This window comes from Acomys russatus, chromosome 25 (assembly GCF_903995435.1).
Source record: "Acomys russatus chromosome 25, mAcoRus1.1, whole genome shotgun sequence".
Lineage (NCBI taxonomy): Eukaryota > Metazoa > Chordata > Mammalia > Rodentia > Muridae > Acomys > Acomys russatus.
Genome location: NC_067161.1, coordinates 7064330 through 7085324, shown reverse-complemented (window position 1 = coordinate 7085324; position 20995 = coordinate 7064330). Strand labels below are relative to the sequence as shown.

Here is a 20995-nt window from a genome sequence, read left to right as displayed (position 1 = left end):
GCAATGAAGACAATGACTTCTTCAGGCTACCATGAGCTCCCCTGTGTAGGCGGGCATCATGACTCCCATCCTACTTTTGGCCCCTGAGCAGGTCCTGGGTTATTGCAAGGGTCATGAAGTGTGCCATGCCCTCAAAGCAGCATTTCACAGCCCATACCTTCTAGCTTGCTTTTGTTTATAATCTATCCCTGCCACTGAACTCCATCCTGAGCTTGATTACTGCTTTTCATTTTGAAACACGGTCTTCCTTAAGTTGCCCAGCCTGGCCTTGAACTCACTCTGTAATCGTTACAGACTTTGAAATTGAGATCTTCCTGCCTCCAGCTTCCAAACGTCTAGGATGACAGGCCTGGCTGAAAGTCAGGCTAAGACGTTTATCTTCTGTTTGTTTACTGCGTAGAGCAAGAGATTTCTCTCTGAACATACTGAACAGTCCAGTTTAACAACAGACGGCCTCAGTAGGGAGCTTTGGCTGATGGTTAATGTCTGGGCTGTTACACATCATAGCCTCTGGTCACCTCTAATAAAGCTGTCTGAAGGGATTCCAAACATAAAGTTGTCATTTCTTCCAACGTTTCAAGAGAACCAGAAACGCTACCCTTTAGGTGAAATCTATATGTTGCCTATGAATACATGTTACTAATAAAAAAAGAAAGGAGTATCAAGTGACTCAAATGACAGCACTGTCATGTTCCCAGTGTACTGGGGACAAACTACTTTGTCATTTGGGTATTGCTTCCTGCTCTATTTAGTCTATGAGGCCCCTGCTTAGAATGTATGCAGGTTGTTTTCTGAAGTTTCTTATGTTCACTATAGCAATGCTTGTACACCAGGGATCTTGCCCAGCATTTTTCTAAAGCAGGCTAGTGCATAACCCTGGACAAGCTACATTTCAGGAAGATGGGGAGTCTGGTTTGATGCAACTCCCTGCAGGACCAGCTCAGAGGGGTAAGGCTCCACTTGCCTGCCTGAGCTTTGCTTCATTGCCTTGTTGGATGGGGCCCTGGGAGGCTGGGAGTGGTGGGCCTTATCTGCTTTTCTCTGTTTTGTAAGCCTCATTGTTCGGCTTAATGTCCCTGATGAAAATCTCAGAGTTTGTGAAGCCTGGGGACATACATAAACTGTCTCAGAAATTAAAATTGGCATCATTTTGTCTGTCTTCCTGACAGTGCAGGATTGTGTTTCCAGCAAGGTTATCCCAGGGGTCTCTTCCAGGTACTACAAGGAGCCACAGAAAGGATAAGTCCATTTGTGTGTGATTTGCATACATTTACATAAGTCCATTTGAGGTCTGTGAGTCTGAGCAATTCTGCACAGAGGTGACTTTCAAGGGCAGTTCTCATTGCCTTCACTGGAAGATGGCAGTCCTGAACAAGGCCTTCATTGTGTGTAGAACATTTGTCATCTGGAGGGTAGAAGGAGACCAAATCCTAGCCAGAAGGAAATGAGACCATTCGCAAAAGCCCTTTGTGACTTCTACTTCTTCAGTATAAGGCCACGTCCATGTTTATGGTATATTTAGTATTTTTCAAATGCTTTTATGTGGCTGGGTCTCATGTTTCACAATCTTGCCCAGATTTACTCTCAATTCTAATGTGGGAGGATGAAAGAGAATACAAGAAGAGAAAGAAAGGAGGGAAGGGGAGGAAAAGAAAAGACAGAGAAAATAGAATTAGATAGTTGGCAGCCATGCCGAAAATGTAACCGGGAAAGGAATCATTGAGTGCCCATAAGAGGAGACAGGAGAGTGGCACCAAATATTAAGCTTTGTAAAGGAATTAGAGACCCAGACAGTAACTGGACACTTGGGAAATTGTTGGGAAAGGGTTCTCCAAGCATAGGCAGCAAACCTCTGCATGTTCACTTGGCCTGGGTGGTTTTCAGATGAAAAAGATCAATGCCCCATATCTTAGAGAGATGGAGACAGTGGCACACAGTGAGTGGTTTTGGTTAGAGTAAGTGGTCTCCTAGTCTAAGGCCAGGGGTTTGTCTTACCCTGAGTTTAGAAGGAAGATGCAGAGCTATGGGTAGCAGAACAGAGTAGATGGTTGGTTCCATACATAACTCTTTGGCCATTGTGAATAGAATGGATGGAGAGGAAGGAAAAATACATGGGGTCTTTTATTTCTAATTTTTAAAGATAATGATTTTTAAGTGTGTGTGTGTGTGTGTGTGTGTTTGTTGCACGTGTGTGAGTGTGGGTGTGTAGTTAAGTTCATGTGAGTATATATACCTGCAGAGGACAGAAGAAGGTGTCATAGGCCCATGGAGCTGCAGTTATAGGATATTGTAAGCTGCTAACATGGGTGCTGGGCACGGAGCTTCATTGTTCTGCAAAAGCAGTGCATTGAGCTATCTCTCCAGCCCCAGTGGTGGTTTTTAATTATTGTTATTGCTTTGTTTTGTTTGTAAAGAAGGAAGGCACTCTCCCATGTTTAATGAAGTATTTTTAATGGATTGCACACAAGATGTGACGATAAGGTAGCAACTACTGAGGAAATTTTTGAGTGATCTGTTTATTAGAGGTGCCCCTGGTTGAAAGGGAGCATAGGATGAGAATCAAGTTTGAGAGGGAAAAGGGAGAAGTGAAGGCAGCATACAATGTAAGCACAAGAGCCATGATTTCAAGCTCCCTGACTCATCTCATAGTGAGCAGCCTTGTTTAAAGGAAAGAGTCAGAGATGGTAAGGGATGTAGCACAGTCACTGAGGCCTAAGGATGACTTAAGCAGGCTTTTATGTTGAAGCTGTGTTATATACCTCAAGGTCCAAGACCAAGCATACCCCTGCTTCCAGCTTGGTCCAACTTCCTAAAGGCTATTCACCCTCTTAAAACAGCACCGCCTGCTAGGGACCAGATGCTCAAACACACAAGCCCACCAGGAACACATCTCATTCAAACCATAGCAGCGTGTAAAAACCAGCCATTTCTGTTTCTTGGGTTCATGTGCTGAAAGATATTTGTTAATTGGCCCTTAGTATGAGCTCACTTAGGAAAATGTTTACCTGGCATACTAAAGCGCTAAATTCAATCTCCAGAATGTCTTAACCTACCTGGGTATGGTATCGCAAACCTGTAATCTCATCACTCCAGAGGAGGCAGGGATATCAGAAGTTCAAAGCCATCCTAAGTTACACAGTGAGTTCAAGTTCAGCCCAGGCTACATAAGATTGGTAGGCTATGAAGCACCTTGTCTCAAAGACAACTGTGCTGCTCTAATTTCCATAGAGATTAACTAGGAAGATCAGAGCCAACCACAAGCTTTGAGGCATATTATATATTATTTCCTTATATTGCAATAAGTAAGTAAGTAAGTAAGTAAAACGAGCCAGCCAACTGGTCCATAATGTGCTTTCAGCTTATAGCTATTCTTGTATGCTTTCTTCTTGATTGAGGATTTCTAAGAAGCCAGAGTTCATAGTTAAAGCCTCTTTCCATTGGTAACATTTAGAAAACTAGAGAATACAATTAATGTCATAGACAGGTGATTTGAAAGTTACCTTAGATATTTCCCACTGACTAAGGTTTTTTATGCTTCCTGAGTGCATTGAAATGTATTCCAGGCCAGATCTCTAGGGCATAAGCTACCATTGTCTCTGTTACTCACAAAGCACACAGCAGAGAATTGGAATTCTCTACTCTCTTAGAGGTCATGATCAGAACAACTGATCGTCAGAGTATGTTTCCTCAAACAGTTCTGTTTATGCAAGCTTTGAAAGATCTGTGACTTCAACCCAAGAAACCACGTAAGGGACTATCTAGCAATGCTATATAAAATAAGGGGAAAAGTGAACGCATGTGGGATTACTGATATGGTTCAAACATGTTCTGTCCTTTTCACACGGTTCACCTGTAGCCGGTCAGTGGTTTTTTTTCATTCCATTCACTTACATTCGCAGAAAACCAAAACCATAGACTCCAGAGTTTGCAAGCAATGTTGTGCATGTTCAATTTACACAGCCTTGAAAATTCCACATGCAAACAAGTGCACCATTTCAGTCAGTTTTCACTGTGGTTACCTGAAGGGATAGAAGTTCCTGACTCAAATGTGATGTAATCCTTCTGTGCTTATTTTAAGGCTGGAAATTAAATCCAGTTGTGGGCGCGGTCTACAGCCCCGACTTCTATGCAGGTAAGGAACTTTGCTTTGCACGCAAAAGTCTTGCTTGGTCTTTTCTAAATGTGCTTTGCCTGTCCCTAAGTCATGGGTTTTGCAGCTCAGTCCAAACCAGGGATTATGTCCTAACAGGTTCTCAATGATTTCTTTGGGCAAAGCCAACAGTGTTTGAAACTCTTCAGTAACTGAAGGAGAGTCACACTAGTGACCTTGTGAGGTAAACACGAGGCTCTGTTCCCTGCGACATTTCACATGGATTTGCCCTAGGAAAGCACTGGGTCTTTGCTCAGTAGCACATTGGACAGATGGGTGGAGGCTCATACCCATTTTAATGCAGTGGCTCCCCATTCCCCTGTTAGCTATGCATTTCCTTCAGAGCTGCTTTCCTCTTTCCTAATAAAGCAGAGGGTGGGGTCAATCAGTTTAGCCACGTGTAAACTAGGATAGAGCTTATGTGAAAGTTAGGAGGGAAAAATAACTTAGGTTTTTCTCCATGGATCAGTTTGGCTTAACCAGTTCCCTTCTCACTTCTTTGCTTCACGCATATGTCTCTCTTCTCCCCTCTTCCCTGAGTGAGGACCACCTACCTCTTAGTAGGGAAATCCACTGACTCAAACAACTCAGCAAACAAATCAGGGGAGGGAGTTAGAACCTTCCAGAGCTAAGATTCCTTGCTTTTCTATGGTGGGTTAGCCTGTCCCTGATCCTGATGTCTTCAATGCTGTCTTGAAAGTCTGGTAGCCTACCTAGTAGCAGGCTTTCCTCATGGGTTCTTGGCATGTTTCTTCTGGGGCATTTATAAGTGGTAAACAGTTGAACTGAGCCCAGCAGATCAGTGATGGAGGCAAATCTTGGTTCACTGCTTCCTGTTGCCCAACTCCTGCCATTTTTCTGACACTAAATATCACCCCTAAAGGATGTGAAAGAAACCGAACTTAGCTCCTCTTATACAGAACCAAACTAAAAATGAAACCTTGGAGAAAGCTGGGGAGGGGCCATCCACAAGCTGAAATCTGCATTTCAACTCTACGGTGTTTGGGATTCCTCCTCGGGTGCGAGCATAGATTGTGCCTATGGATTGCACGACATGGAGCAGGTGTGATCACTCTTACAGGGGAGGACACACTTGGCTGTAAGGCTTCTCAGCTATTATAGTGTGTACCCTGCCTCCTAAGATGACACCCAGGAGAGTAAACAAGTTGGGGAATGAACCAGACAGCCCACATTCAACCGCTTCTTCCCCTGTTTGCCACATATGTGACTCTGGACAAGTCATTAAGCCTTTCTATACCTCAGTTTCTTCATCTCTGAAATGGGGATTATGGCAGCACCAAGTGCAAAGCAGTTTATTAGAATATAAGGAAGGAGTATGAGAACCCTTAGCTACATAATCAGCACTATAGGGGATGTTTGTTAAAAAAGAATGAGGAAACTAATATTCACCCTTTGTGCCCTGGTGGAGGTAGGTATGTTGCCAGCTGATCCTGCTGAGCTCTGAGCACACTCTCAGCCTCAGATTGCTTTTCTAACTCGGAATAGGACTTGCTTGTGGGTCCTCAGCATGTCTACTTGGGGCATTAATATCTGGGCTTAGGGGAATGGCTATCTGTTCAGGAGCAAGATGCAGCCTGGAAGGCTACTGTTATTTCTGGGGTACATCGTGTCCAGTGCTGTAGATATGCAAACTCAGAGAAGATATGTTTTTCACATACCTGAGGAGACAGCCATGAAAATACAGATCCAAGGCAGTGGCAGGTTCTCTAGCCATGTGAGCACTTGTGATGTGTGCCTGTGTTCGGGACCCTAAGCACCAGAGCAAGAAGCAGGAAGCTCTTGGGGAGGTTGGCACAGACATGGGCATGACCTGAGAGCACTGTATAGTTTTTTTCCTTCCTAATGGTCATCCCTGCCTCCCCTCACCAGGATTCTGTCCCTCGGTGCATGCCCGCTGATGGGAAGGAACACAAAGACAGTGTTAGACTGACTTAGCTATGCATGCACAAAAGAATCTGCATTTCTTCAATAGCACCAGACCATTAGCTGGAACTACATCAAGGCCCAGCATCAGCAGAGAGGTCATAGGATAGAGAAGGAGGGAAGCTGAAGAGCCATACTGTGTGCTCAGTGTTCTTCTGTGGGCTGGCACTGTTCTAAGTACAGTTCACACACGGATGTATTAAATACCTGTGACACTTTTCCAAATTAAGACACAAAGTTATACAAAGGGTATATGCCTTTCTTTAGGATTTCACACACACACACACACACACACACACACACATGTATGTGCACACACACACACACACACACACAATGTTGGGTTTTGATTAATCTTGGGCGCCTTAGTTCTTTGTAAGTAGATATCATGGGTTCTTTATATTTTATAAATATTAATTCTATACTTGCATGGCTCTGCACTATGGTCTTTCCACTGTGTTAAGTCCAAACCACAAAAGCCACTTGGTCATTTGGAATTGTTGCATCACAGCTACTACATTTAGGAATATGAACTGGTTGTGTGAGGACAAACTCGAAGAAACTTAAACAACCAAGGATATCTATGATATTATTTTCCAGTGAGTTAAAGTTTGTCTTTTAAAGCAAGAAACCAGGCATGGAAGTGTATGCACGCACCTCAGCACCTGGGAAGCTGAGGCAGAAGAATTTCCCTGAGTCTGAGGCCAGAATGGGTTACAAATAGAAACCTTGTTTTATAAAAACACAACAACAACAACAAAAAGAAGGAGACCACGACGTTAGCTCAGTTGGGAAAGCATCACATGAATGTGAAGTCTGGATAAGATAACCTATGCCTTCCAGCTACACACTCATGACTAAGAATTTACAAAGCTCTGTAAACTTTCCTCGCTATAAAGCTCCTCTGGATTTCCCCTGCACTTTGGAGGGCACCTCATATCTGAGGTGAAGACCTTGCCATTGGCTTGCTTTGGATATTTCATAGGTCACCCCATGTATGTCCAAGCTGGAAAGCCAAACTCATTAGTCATTTCTCAGTCTAAGATGTGTTCATGACAGATTCCATGACACTCCCATAGCATAATTATTGATTTTCCTCGAGCGTATGTAGAATGAACCACCCAGCCTCCAATTGTCTCTCAAAATGGGGCATGGAAAGTTCACGGATTTTGTAAATTAAAATCAATATTTTCAATCTCTCCTAAAGGTAATTTTCCTAATTTAGTGGACTTTCTCCTAACATTTATTTTCTCTTTTAATTATAAAATGGCAAGTTATTGATTTTCCTATAGAACCTTCTGGTGCCCCCCAGTGCATTTTTATTGCTGATGTTGAATGGGGGGAGGGAGGGAGGGCACACTTCTTAATGAAGACCTTTAATTACTAGCTGAACAGTATTAATTTGCTTTGATAGATTATGACATTTGCATGCACACACACATCCTGGGAAGCATTTAGAAAGCTGTTTGAAAAGGTTTTCCATTTTGGAGGATTTTTTTTTTTTTTTCTGGTTTCTCCTCCAGTCATACTTTTTATGAACTATTTTAAATTCCTATTGAATACAAGTGTGGTGAAGCAAATATACATAAATCTGCATATTCTAGGAAGAGATATAAATCTTCTCCAAAGACAGGTGGGTGTTTTCGTATAAAGCTAAGCAGTATTGATTATTTCCCCAAGTCTAATTATTTTCAGACCCTGTGAGGTTTATTCTCAAGACAAATGATTGATAAGTCAATTAAGAAACAGATAGGTTTTTGAAGATTTCGAACAATATAAAGCCACAACATCTCAGTGTTTAAATAAAATTTGGGGTGCTAATAGAAATAGGATATATGTGGGTATCTGTTCCTATTGGTATACCTCAAATTATTGTGTGTAATTAGAAAGAGTGTGTCTAAGAATCAGAATAAAGAAGGCTTATAAAAGAGTCTTACAATAAATAGCCCTGTCCGCAGAGAAACCTACTTGTCTTTTCTAATAGAAAAACAGACTTGAGTTCCGGGGAGATGACTGAGATGAGGGGGTCCAAATCTGAGGACCTGAGTTTGATTTCCAGATGCCAAATTTTAAAGTGAGGCATTGTGGCATGTGACTATAATCTCTGCTTGGTGAGGAAGACAAGAACGGATTCCTGGGACCTTGCAGCCAGTCAGCCTAGACTACTTTTCAAAGCCCACGCCCCAGTTTCAAAAACCAACGTGGGTAGTTCTTGAGGAACTAGACTAGATGTCATCCCATTACCTTTACGCGCGCGCACGCACACACACCCATACCCACACATTCATGTGTACATGCATGTGCACCCACATGCACACACATACCAAAAAAAAAAAAAAAAAAAAAAAAAAAAAAAAAGCCCTCACCACTTTTAAATGAAAATGCAGTGTTTTTAGAGATGATATTTATCCAATAAAACCGTTGATTCGATATACCTTTAATCTTCGCAATAAGGGAAGCAAAATAAATAAGAGACAGAAGGTTATTCAGAGCTGTCATGGTGGTCCTGACAAACGGCAACGTTCTGTTCCTCCATTGCCAGTAAGACCCACAGTGCAGAGCTTCCACACATTGTATATCATATCTGCCAACTCATTTCAGAGATTAAATATTCCATCAGTGGGGCTAGAGTGTGGCACAGCTTAACAAGATTCAGAAGATGTAGCCCTCGAACACACATAACTCACTCCCGTGGCTCAGGAACACCCCGCCCGCAAAGGGGAATTGCAATTTAGTTACATTACTCCAGGAGACACAAGCAATAGAGGAAAGAAAGGAAGTTCTCGTGAAATTCAGATCAAAAAAACAGGGTTGTGTTTTAAAGATGAGAAAGGGTTGCCATTAGAACGAGAGAGGGAGGGAGGGTGGGGGAAGCAGAGCATGGCCAGTGGAAGACATTAAGATGTTGGAGGAGAAGTTGAGTCCTAGGGGCAATTAGTCTCGTTAGCAATACTTGAGAAGAGAAGAAGGAGACTTGGTCGAAGCACCTAAAAGTAAAACATGTTATGTTTGTTTTGAGGGGGTGATTTAAAAAAAAAAGGTACTAAGAAAAAGGGATGCCAGACTGCAACATCCCATGGGAAAGGTGATCAGGTCTTAAAGGAAGCTGATCCCAAGGTCATGGGTCGGATCAGGGGCAATGATGAAGGCAGGAGGTCTTCACGGGCTCTGGAGTAAGGTAGATAATTTAAGGGATTAGTGTGGTCAGTGGAGGCGCCTCCATTGGCTATGTTTATATCAGGGAGCCAGGTCCTGGACCACTGCATACGAGAACAGGTGATGGGATAGTAGATTGAGATCTCAACGTGAAGTTTAAAACCGAGGGGTTGGGAATATAGCGCTCTGCGATTGCTTATCTCAAAAGGGCAGGTGCATTTGACCTTGGATTATCTGTACAAATGTGTGGGTTCTCTGTGAGCACTCAGGCACTGTGAACTGTGATTCGTCTCAGAACTGTGCCTGAGGAAGGTAGCACGAAACCCCTTTCCCATCAGTTCCCCCCCACCCCCGCACTTGTCCTTTAGTGAATCCAATCCATTTAATAGAGGAGCTTTAGCATAGTTTTGCATGAGTTTCTATCCTGCTTTTCTCCTGTATCCTGAACATGTTAACATCTGCAAAATGTCATATTGTTCAAAAGCCATGTGTAGTGTCTTTTGTTTGTCTACTTGACAAAACTGTCACTTAGGAGACATGCCCAGGGCATGGCTTTGAGGATGTATAGATTAGGGTGATGGGGGTGAGAAGAATATGGGTGCCACTATTCCATGGGCTGAGGTCCTGCACTGAATAAAAGGGAGAAAGCAATCCTAGCCTGAGCATCCACTGCTCCTTGCTTGCTGACTACGGACGCATTGTGACCTGGCCCGGTCATATGTTTAGCTCCACCTTCCTGGGCATTACCCTTGAATAGTTGAACAAAACAAACCTTGTTCTCTTAAGTTGCTTTTGTCAGGGTATTTTATTGCAGCACCAGGAAAGGAAACTGGCACACAGAGTAGCCTCGATCCCAGGCACACAGCTCATCTTATTTGAGATCAGGGTACATGTGTGGCAGAACTCCGGGCAAAAGCATACAATTTAGCTCACAACCCTAGCACCTCGGTATACAGTGGTATATGCTCCAAAGCCCCCACTGCCACTCAAAGGCCTCCATGCAGTAAATATTCGGACATCGCTCTTGGCATGAATGTCTTGACATCCTCACCCAGAGGACAGGCTGGACGTAAGAGACTGACGTTTGTCCTTAAAGAGAATGTACTCGCCAACAGTAACCTTTGGCTCTGGGCTGCTGTGTATAATTTACACATCTGCTAAATTCTAATGCAGTGCACTTCAGTGAGCTGGAACAGGGCATCCCTATTTCAGTCCCCAAGCTGAGGATTTCCAGCCTGTAAAGGTTCCACTTCAGAGGCTCTTATCTTGTACATCTGTTTACCTTTGCCTCCTCATTGGGACCAGATCCACTCTGCTTCCTGCCCTCTTCCCCCCCCCCCCCCCCCCCCCCCCCCGCACCCATCTGTCTTCTCAGATTTCACTCCATCCTGGCCCACATTTGGCCTTAATTTTTATCTTCGTCCTTCCCTGGCCCACAGAGGGAACACAGCTCATCTTTGATGGAGCCTGTGGGGGTTTTTGATCTTCAGATAGGATCAGGACTTGCTGAGCTGGTTAAAACTAAATGCATTTTTAAAATAAATTTTTTTGAGTTTTTTTTTTTCTGTTGCATGGGAAATCTGTCAAGGCTGGCTTCTCCGAAGGCAGAAGGGTGCTGGGCCTTTCTCTATAAGAAGAGCTGCATGTAGGTCACACAGAGAGAGGGACGTTCAATTCAAGCATCTTTTAGGACTGCACCTTTGGAGTGGTTAGGCTTGGCAGGAACACACAGAACTCCACTGACGCTCCTTCGCTGTACCAGACTTGTCATGGAGTGAGCAAAGAACGACACCACTGCAAATGTAAAATGCCACTTGCTTCCTGATCATTTACTCGGCTCACACGTGTGTAGTATGTATACATATGTTTTATATGTGTGTGAATGTGTGTGCGTGTGTGTAGATGTGTGATTGCCACTCCTATCTTATTTGAAATCAAGGTCACTCTTTGGTTGTTTGTGGCTTTCTGTGTGAGGCTAGCTAGTCTAGGAGCTTCTGTGGATTCTGTGCCTACCTCTCATCTCATTGTCGGAACATGGATGCACACACAAGCTACTGAGACCGGGTTCTCCAGGGGCCCTAAGGATTGAAATTCAGGTCCTCACGCTTTTGCAAAAAGTGCCTTGCCCTGTGAGCCATCCCGCCCTCCCCCCATCCCAACTCTTCTTCACTACAAAATTACAGGACAAAGGACACTTAGCCGAGGTGAGAAAGAACAGAACCATGCTTTCCTTCAAAGGCCAAAGGGCATCCAAGGATGCCAAACAAGACACCCAGTGTACAAAAAATGATACCGCAGGAGCTTGCAAATACGTACATATGCACTCACGCAAGAACAGCAACTTGGAGCTTGCATACATGTGCATATGTACCCACATACACACACTGCCAAGAACAACAATCTTCACTCCTGCATTAGGAACCAAAAAAGCTGATGAGAATTGGGTAGTTAAGGATAAATAGGAATTTAACTGACCAAAAAAAAGTAGAAAAAGCTTTTTGCAGAGGTAGGAAGGCAGGTAGAGTCCCAAGGCATTGCTCAACTTTTAGCCTTAGAACCCATTAAGAAATTCTGTCATAGGGGAGGGGAATAATGGGAAAAGGGGGGGGGGAGGAATGGGAGGATACAAGGGATGGGATAAACATTGAGATGTAACAAGAATAAATTAATAAAAAAAAATCTTAAAAAAAAAAAAAAGAAATTCTGAAAGAATGAAGAAGGTATAGGGCCTCCATCTGTATCTGTTACCTCAGGTGGCAATGTCTGGAAAAAGTTAAGTTCTTTTCAAAGGCTGAGGCATATTGACTGGCTGGGATCAAGGGATCCCTTCAACAGAAATGTTGCTGAAAATACTACAGGAAGGAATATGCGTTCTGGAATGTGTTCTCTGAGGGGTAGGCTGTCATCGAAAGCACAGCTAAAAACCAAATGATTGACAATCTCTGCTGGTCCATTCTACCCATCCTACACCGAGAGATAGCTGATGAAGAAGCATGGGGAAGCAGAAGACACATAGGTCATGAAAGGGGGAACTTGGAGAGGAGGAGGAGGAGGCTCCAAATAGCAGAGGCAGAAGACGTGAGAGGGACTAAGAGTCTATCATACCCACGTACCTGGAAAATTAAATAATAGTGGCTAATACAGTCATTGTGTGCCAGTTTTAAACATTAAAAAAATAAAAGAAAAAATAATTAATTTTAAAGTATACTATATATACAGATGAAATTATAAGATAATAAATTAAAATTTGACATTTAAAAGAGCATAAGTACCCAGATATCATTTATTATAAAGGCTGTTACTAGATTGGGGAGGTGGCTCAGTCAGTAAATTATTTGACTTGCAAACACAAAGGACCCAAGTTTGATCCCCCAAACTCATGCTAAAGAGAGTCGAGTTCAATCCATAGGACCCACTTTTATAAAAGTGGTCATATCAGTGTCTGCTTAAATACTCAGGGATGGGGAGGCAGAAATCAATTCCGGGGCTCACTTGCTAGCCAGCTGAGCCTGTAGGGAATTTTCCAGGCCAGTGAGAGACTCTATTTTAAAAAGAAAATTAGGGATGACACTCAAGCTGTTCTCTATTCTTTGCTCCACGAGCGCGCGCGCGCGTGCGCGCGCACACACACACACACACACACACACACACACACACACACACACACACACACCTCAATCCCCACCAGCCTCTGCTCAACAGTCCCCCGAATCAAACATTTGATGATTTAAGCTAAGACCAGCAAGGAAGAGATCATAGACTCAATTCCCTCAGTCTAAACCTTTTCCCGGGAGAGACAATGTCCAGACACCTCAAACAGGAAGCAATGAGTGTCTTTAGAACTATTTATGTTACACTGCCCTTTGATTATAAACTATTCAGTGCTGTTGATTATTATTTTTGCTTCCACATTTCATATTCTTTCAAAAAAAAAAATACAGCTACGCCTACTTGTCCAACTAATGAAGTTGTCATCTAAGTAGCTTCAAATCAGCCAAATAGTCCACCACACACCTTTACACTAATTATGTACTCTGCAGACTTAAACTTTTTCATTTCATTTTAATTTTTAAAAATAGTGTTAAAAGTATGGGTGTCGGGGGTGCTGCCAAATGCAGTGATACTCAGAGGCCAAGGGTATCAGATCCCCTAGGACTTCAGTTGGATGTGAGCTGCCCAGTGAGAAATCGGTGCTGGAAACCAGGGTCAGTCCTCTGCAGGACCAATATGAGCTCTGAGCACTGAGCCACACCACCAGCTCCAACCCTGCACCAGCTTGGTACAATGTCACGGTGTTGACCAGGCAGCTCACACAAGGCACGGTCCCATCTGGGTGAACCACGTCACTAGCACTTAATAGGCTTTCCAAACTTCATTGGAACTGTTACAACCCATTGCAGTCAAAATATTGGTCTATGAAAAATTAATAAGGCCAGTAGAAAACAGAATTCAGGATCTACATTAGCTATTTGCACCAAAAGAAAACAGCCAGAATTAATTACACCACATGCAACATTCTAATGGAGTTTTCATTAACTGTATGCCATTATGGAAACTAAGCAAGGACTATTCAGAGAATAATGCCAGCGGCTGTTATTGTTTGAGAGATTAAATTAGTTAATGGGTTACATATTCAAATCTGATGCAAAGGTTAATCGATGTATAGTCATTATTATATTAAGCCCTTTATCATTCTAAGACACAAACACCCCAATATTACTGATGTTTTCCCTGAAAAAAAAAATCCTCTCTTGGGTCTTCTGGCTGTTTCCTCGATGTGCATGTGATATGAAGAAAATTGGAACCCTGTATGGTCCAATAAAAGTTCTCTGTCATTTTTTGAGAATAATGTTCACTATCTGAAATATATTTGCTTTTATTATAAAATGTATACTTAAGTTCTCTCTCTGTCTCTCTGTCTCTGTCTGTCTGTCTTTGTCTGTCTGTCTCTGTCTCTCTGTCTCTGTCTCTCTGTCTCTGTCTGTCTGTCTCTGTCTGTCTGTCTGTCTCTCTCTCTCTCTCTCTCTCTCTCTCTCTCTCTCTCTTTGTGTGTGTGTGTGTGTGTATGTGTGTGATATATGCGAGTGTTTCTGGGAAGCACATTTAAGTAATTGTATCTAGTAACTTTCTGAGAGATTCAGAGATAGCATATATTTTCAAAGGTAACTCAAGATGTTAGTCTCCTCCATTCCAGAGAAATAGCCAGAGCATCCTAGAACAGAGTTCTGTGAAAGCATGCATAATGTAAAGAGGAGGCACCAGGAGCCTCTCCAAGCAGGTTTTGTGACTCTCCTCTGTCTTAGAGACCAGCCTGACTCCCAGGGATGGGATTGGGGAGGGGAAGCCAGAAAGAAAGAGAGGTAGAGGCCACTTCTGAATTCACTGGATGGACTTTACAAATGAGTTGATTTTACCTGGGAGCAAAAGTGACAAATAAATGCAATCTGGTGGATTTGGGTGCCACATGTCACAAATACAGCCATAACTGCCTTTGTACCTTTACCCAGAGTGGTCCTTGCCCAATAGGAATGTGGGAGGAGAGACCACAGCCCTCAGTGGCCCTGACTTTCAGTTCCACACCCTAAGCCAAAGAGGTATTGTCATAGACAGTCACCATATTTGAAGGTTTGCAGTGAATTGCCATTTTCAAAGTATTTGTCCTTAGTTTCATCATTATGATTAACAGTAATAATCTTGGCTGCCACTTTCTTAAAGGAACAAAATAGTTCTGATAATGTCATAGTTTGAGACTCTTAATAATTATTAATATTACTGTGACCACTCAACAACTACTTGTCCAACTCTTTCATGTGTTGACCAAATCATAACATTACGTAATCAACCAGCCATTTTAATCCCTGTTTTACAGGTGTAGGAAAATGAGGTCTCGAAATAGTTCATTCCTTACCCTAGAGTCAGTCTTTCCAGGCAGAAAACAAAAGCTAGTGGAAAATTTTTGAAACCTGGTTTTTTGGTGCCATTGTTTGGTCCTTTCTTTTTATTTTTGAGTTATACTATCAAACACTTCTTCAGTCTGGGTTTTCTTTCTTCTGTCTTACTTCAGTCCTGCAAGTAGGGTTTTCTTTTCTAGCAAAGATCCATTCTGTCCAGTGCTACCCTCTGCTGGATGTCAAGACCTGATGAGGCTCTTCAATGTGACCAGAGGGCTCTATGGACAGTTTTTGATTGCGAATCTGCTGTTCCAGCCAAATCACAATCTCTGAATTCCTAAGGTAGCTTCAGTGATGTAGGGACTGTGGCTAGCCATAATCCTCAGTTCAGGAAGAGTGTTGTCAAGTATCACAATGTGAGAATTGCATTAAGCTAGAAGAGTTCATATTTTCTGGAATTTTCCATTCTTAGCAAAGGGGGACAGTGCAGATAGAACATAGGTGGCCCAGGGCTGAGACCTAGTGCCCAATGATGCTTATTCTCTGGTCTGGGCTGCTGTTGAGAAGCTTCTGGAATTATTGTTGTTAATCTCATATTGAGTTAAGCATTTTCTTTTAAAAGCACAGGTAGCCTAAAATTTGAGAGGATAGATAAAGAAGAGAAAAGTCATTTTAAATGTCATTCAAATAATCAGGGAGAAAATGGTAAACAGATTCTTGGAACTGTTCTTGTAACTTTTATGCAAAGCCTAAAAGTGTGCCAAATGAAGAAGTGAAAAGAAAGATAAGAAATGATGCATTTGTTTATGAATATTATGAAAATCAAAACTTAGAAAAATAAATTAGGTTGAAGGATTATTTATGGAATAGATTTGCTTCAGGGCCCCTTTAAATATGGAAATCTCCCAGGAAAATTGAAACATATTTTGACTTATTAGAATTATATATACATGCAACATTTTCCAGTGATAGCTATGCCCAGATAAATGGAAATATCCCTGTACTGGAAACTCTATTGTAGCCCCTCAGAGAAGTGCATCTTTCAGGCTTGTATAAGAACATTAGATATCAACTGTGGTAGTGTTAGCTTAGTGCTAATCTGATGTTCAAAACTATGTGACTTCAGAAGCATCTACGGCCCTTTCTGGCTCTGGATTCATTCATCAATTAGAAACAACATGTTCTCTTAGAGACTGAATAGTCTCTTTGAGTCTAGCAAAAGTCTGAGGTTGGTAAGGTGCCACCTGGGAAGACAAGCTGGTAAGGTGCCTCACTGGCACTCAAGTCAAGGTCTGTGAGGAGACTGCTGTGTGCTGGCACTTCAGAAGACATCAAAGACAGGGTAGCTATCAACAGAAATCGATTGTTTTCAACATTGTGAAGGCTAACAGCAAAAGCATTGGTGCATTGGAGTCTTCTGAGGACCCTTTTCTAAGGTTGTGAAGATGGCTGTCGTCTTTGTACATTCATGTGGTCTTCCTTCTATGCAAGATTGTAGCCCAGGGGTCCCGCTCAAACTAAGGCACCAGCCAAGGACAATACAGGCGGTAAACTTTAAACCCCTACCCAGATCTAGCCAACAGTCAGAACATTCTCCACAGTTGAGTGGAGAGTGGGATATGACTTTCTCACGTACGCTGGTGCCTCACATTTGACCATGTCCCCTAGAGGGGGAGACCTGGTGGCACTCAGAGGAAGAACAGCAGGTTACCGAGAAGAGACTTGATACCCTATGAGCATATACAGGGGGAGGTAATCTCCCTCAGGAACAGTCATAGGGGAGGGGAATAAGGGGAAAATGGGAGGGAGGGAAGAATGGGAGGATACAAGGGATGAGATAACAATTGAGATGTAACAAGAATAAATTAATAAAATAATTTTTTCAAAAAAAAAAAGATTGTATCCAGATTTTGTCTTAGAAGAGCAGTGCTTGTTCTGTTAGGGATCATCCATATGGCCTCATTTAACCCAGTTATAATATTTTAAGATCACCCCTTGGAATGCTGGGCTCTGAACTCCTGGGGCTTAGGACTGGACCACATGGATTTGTGTGTTGTGCGATCCCTCCCGTAACACACCTCTCCCTCAGGTAGGAAAACTCACAGGGTCCTCTGAAGAATCTGGATAATAACCCACCTCCACAGTTCACAGAGAGGCTACCACTAGGAGGGACAAGTGTGGTCCAGGTTGCAGAGCAAAGACAACCATCCATAGTGACAGATGAAAAGGACAAAAATACCGTTGCACTGTTTGTTTTGTTGTTGTTGTTGTTGTTGTTGTTGTTGTTGTTGTTGTTGTTGTTTTTTACAGAAGCTCTTATCTGGCACTCATGAAGCCTAAGGCTCAATCCCCAGCACTACAGAAACTGAGTGTGGTAGCTCATTCCTGTTATCCCGGCACTTGAGAGAGGTAGAGGCCTGAAGATCAGTTCAAACTCTTGAGTTGGAAGATAGCCTCAGTGTGTGTGTTGCAGGGAGGAGTAATTTGGAACAGATCTACTAAGGCTTACTTTTATCCTATGAGAAACCTTATGTGGCTGCTGTTTGTTTGGATATGTACATTTCTGAGCCTCTGAACTAGACCTTGGGGTGAGATCCGGAAGGGCACCCAGTTTTCTACTCAACTAAGGTTATAGTAAATCCCCACAATGGAGTATAAAGCTTCAATTGAGGGCCCTGGAGATGTGGGGAACTCACAAAGTGTGGTCCATCCATGACAAGGGACCACTCAAGGCATTCAGGTCTGTAGAGTTCACCCAGACTTTCAGAGTCAGAAGCCCTGAGGTGCCTCAGTGGTCGTTATGTAACATGTCCTGTGTCACAGGATTCTAATGATATGGGTGGTCACCGTTTTCCAAAGTCTAGCGCCACATAGAAAGAAGTTGGCTGGTTTCTGTTTTGGCAGTGGACCCATTTCCTACATGCCTATAGCTGGGCTGTTCACTTTGAATCCTTGTGGGGGGCGTTGTTTTGTTTTTTTCTTTACTTTTATGCTAATTTTAAAACTTCTTAAAATTATTTAATAATGATAGAAGCAAGAAGCAAACATTTTTCCCGATAAAGTGAATAATTAGTAGAGCCCAAATAACTCCCTTTTCCCCCAGAATTTGTCTGATTGGTAAGAAAGCTGAAAAAAAAGAAAAAAAAATGGTTGTCATTATTGGGTTTTGTTTGTTTGTTTTTGCCTTTTGAAAAAATCTGAAAGACCAATACCCACCTGACCTTCTTAGTCTTAACTGGGCGTGAACAAAGGCAGGTAAACATCCCTTGGCAAGTGATGAGCACAGAATTCTATTCTGTGTTTGTGCAGACGGTTTCTGGATAAACGACTTTACCCTGTAAGACCTCAGTTCAATCCCCAAACACGAAGATTTGGGGGTTCTTTGTTTTGTTTTGTTTTTAAGCAGGCCAGGCATAATGATGTGCGTTTATAATCTCAGTGATGTTGTGGGTAGAGCCTGGAAGATCTCTACTGTGGCTCTCTAGCCAGACAGCCAATCCTACTGAGCATGCTCCAGGCCAGTGAGAGAACCTGGTGTCTGAGAAACAACTCCCAACACTTTGTGGTTTTCCTCTGGCCTCCATATGCACCTGCACCCATGTGAACACATGTTCACACACTTATACTTTTCTTTTTATTTAATTTTTCCCTACAATATGTTTTGATGGTGTTTTCTCCTCCCCAGCTTCTCTAGACCCTCCCCAATGCCCTCCCCAGCCAAAATAAATATATTTTCTGGTATTGATGATGACTAAGCTTTTCAGTCTTGCCTGCTGTAGCAGACAGCAGAAAAACAAAAACCATTCTTGCCAGCTATAAATATATAAAGCAAATTGTGCTGAAATAATGTCTTACTTTTATTAATCCCAGCGAATCATATAGCTGATCACATAGCCTCAGGTTGGTGTTCAGAATCATTTCTAATTTGTTTGTTTCTTTGTTTTTGCATGTGTTTGTCTTTGTCTCTGATCGGGTGCATTTTAGAGATGCTAGTATGCTAGGAGTTTTAAAAAAAACAACAAAAAAAAAAAAAAACCCAAAGAGTTCGAGAGAAAATCTCCAGAGCCATCAAGTCACTTCACACATGGCAGACACTTAAAAATCTCTGTAGACTGAACACTGATCCTTACAGCTTCATTTTTCCCCAGATGAACCCAGGAAGAGAGCAGGCTGAGCTCAGGAAATGGGCTCCTTGCACTCACGAAGCCCTTGGCCTTCCTCTCTCATACGCTGTTACAGTCTGAGACTTTACAGGGGCAAGCGACAGGAGAAACCCCATGAGGAGGCCAGCAGAGAGCTCTGCTCTTCTGTGACTTCACTAGCCTGATGGAGGTTTGCAGTTGTATGCGAGGCAGCATGTGATACACAAAACCTTCCTAATGGGTGTACCACTGTTCATTTGATCTCAGAGCAACCCAGATATCCGTTTGTTTAATATGTTTAAACAGAAAAAAAAAAATCTTCATAATATATTAGTCTTGGGGTAAAGAAATGAATTGGCCACTCCTAGTGGCCAGGCATACAGAATGTCCCTTTTTGTGTGCATGTGTATGTGCATGTGGTTATACCCATGTGCATTTGGAGGGAGCATCAGGCGTCAACCTTGGCTATCGTTCCTAAATTCTACCTTGTTTATTTGAAACAAGCTAAAAGCTTCACAAATATGTGAGCATTTTTTTTCATTCTAGCCTCTCTTTGTTTTTTTTTTGTTTGTTTGTTTGTTTCTTTCTTTGTTTCTTTGTTTCTTTCTTTCTTTCTTTTCTTTTTGCTATCCAGTCCTTTAGGACCAAGCATAGTCATTCACAGGGATGTTGGCCAAGGCCTCTGCTTCTCTCACTCTGATTGGACATTGCTGAGCATCCTTTGCTTCATCCTTCCCATCCTCCTCAATTATTTATTTATTTATTTATTTATTTATTTATTTATTTATTTTTGCTCAGAAATGTCCCCTACTACTTGCTCAGAAGCCAGGGTTTCTGTCTTCAGTTGCTTCTCATCTCTTGGTCTGGGTTCCTGGACCCAGGGGAATGGAAGGATGTGTAGCTTAACTGTAAACCTCTCCAGTTAGAAAGAGCAAAGGAAAGAAAGATGCTCATCCACATAGAAGCATATGAAGGAAGGATATAAGGGACGTACTTCCAATTCTTTGGAGAAAGAGAAGTCAGAGCCCTGTCTGCAAGAGACAGCCAGGGGGAGGCAGGCAGCGGGCAGCGGGCGCGGAGTTATGGGGGCCAGGGCACTGGTTCCTGGGAGGAGCAGTTGCCTGTGCAGAGGTTATAAAGTTACATCATTGTTTATGCTTGCTTAAGTCTAGTTGGTTTGTTTAGTGATCGACAACAGGATTAAAATTTTTGACACCATGCTTCCTGTCTGTGAAAGGACATGTCCCTTCCAGGCTAAATTGCCAGGGTCAGGAATGACCCTGTCCCCCACATCCAATGCCAGGGCAAATGTCCAGATGAACAAGGGTTTGATGTCATTTCAGACATCGCAATGGCTTCCCTTTGCCAGATAGAGACTTATAAATCTTACTTGAGATGGCCTATGGGGACATCTTCCCAAAACTGGGGATGCTAAAGCCTCTGGTCTTCTGCACAAGGTTGATAGGCTTTGGAAAAGTGCCTGGTCACCCTCAGATTCAAGTCCATCTTGCTTGTAGATGCAGACCAGCTGTAGTTATCATTGGTTCAGAGCCTGGTGGCTAGGGTTGCTGTTCAGCCAACCATATAATTCAACCTTAAAGGAACCCACAAAAGGGTCTGGGGATATGCTTAGTGGAGAAGAGCCCTTACTCTGCATGCAGGGTTAGTAACAGGCTTAGTATACCTGCATGCATGTACCACAATGCTCTCTC

The 20995-nt window shown here is 42.7% G+C and overlaps 1 protein-coding gene across 1 annotated transcript in view; it reads left to right on the top strand.

Moving 5' to 3' along the window:
- Rbfox1 (RNA binding fox-1 homolog 1) overlaps positions 1-20995 on the top strand; it is a 137883-nt gene that overhangs the window by 35447 nt on the left and 81441 nt on the right. Inside the window, exon 7 of the mRNA XM_051168095.1 lies at positions 4079-4132. Within this exon, the coding sequence (XP_051024052.1) occupies positions 4079-4132 (54 nt within the window). The remainder of the gene's footprint in view (positions 1-4078; positions 4133-20995) is intronic.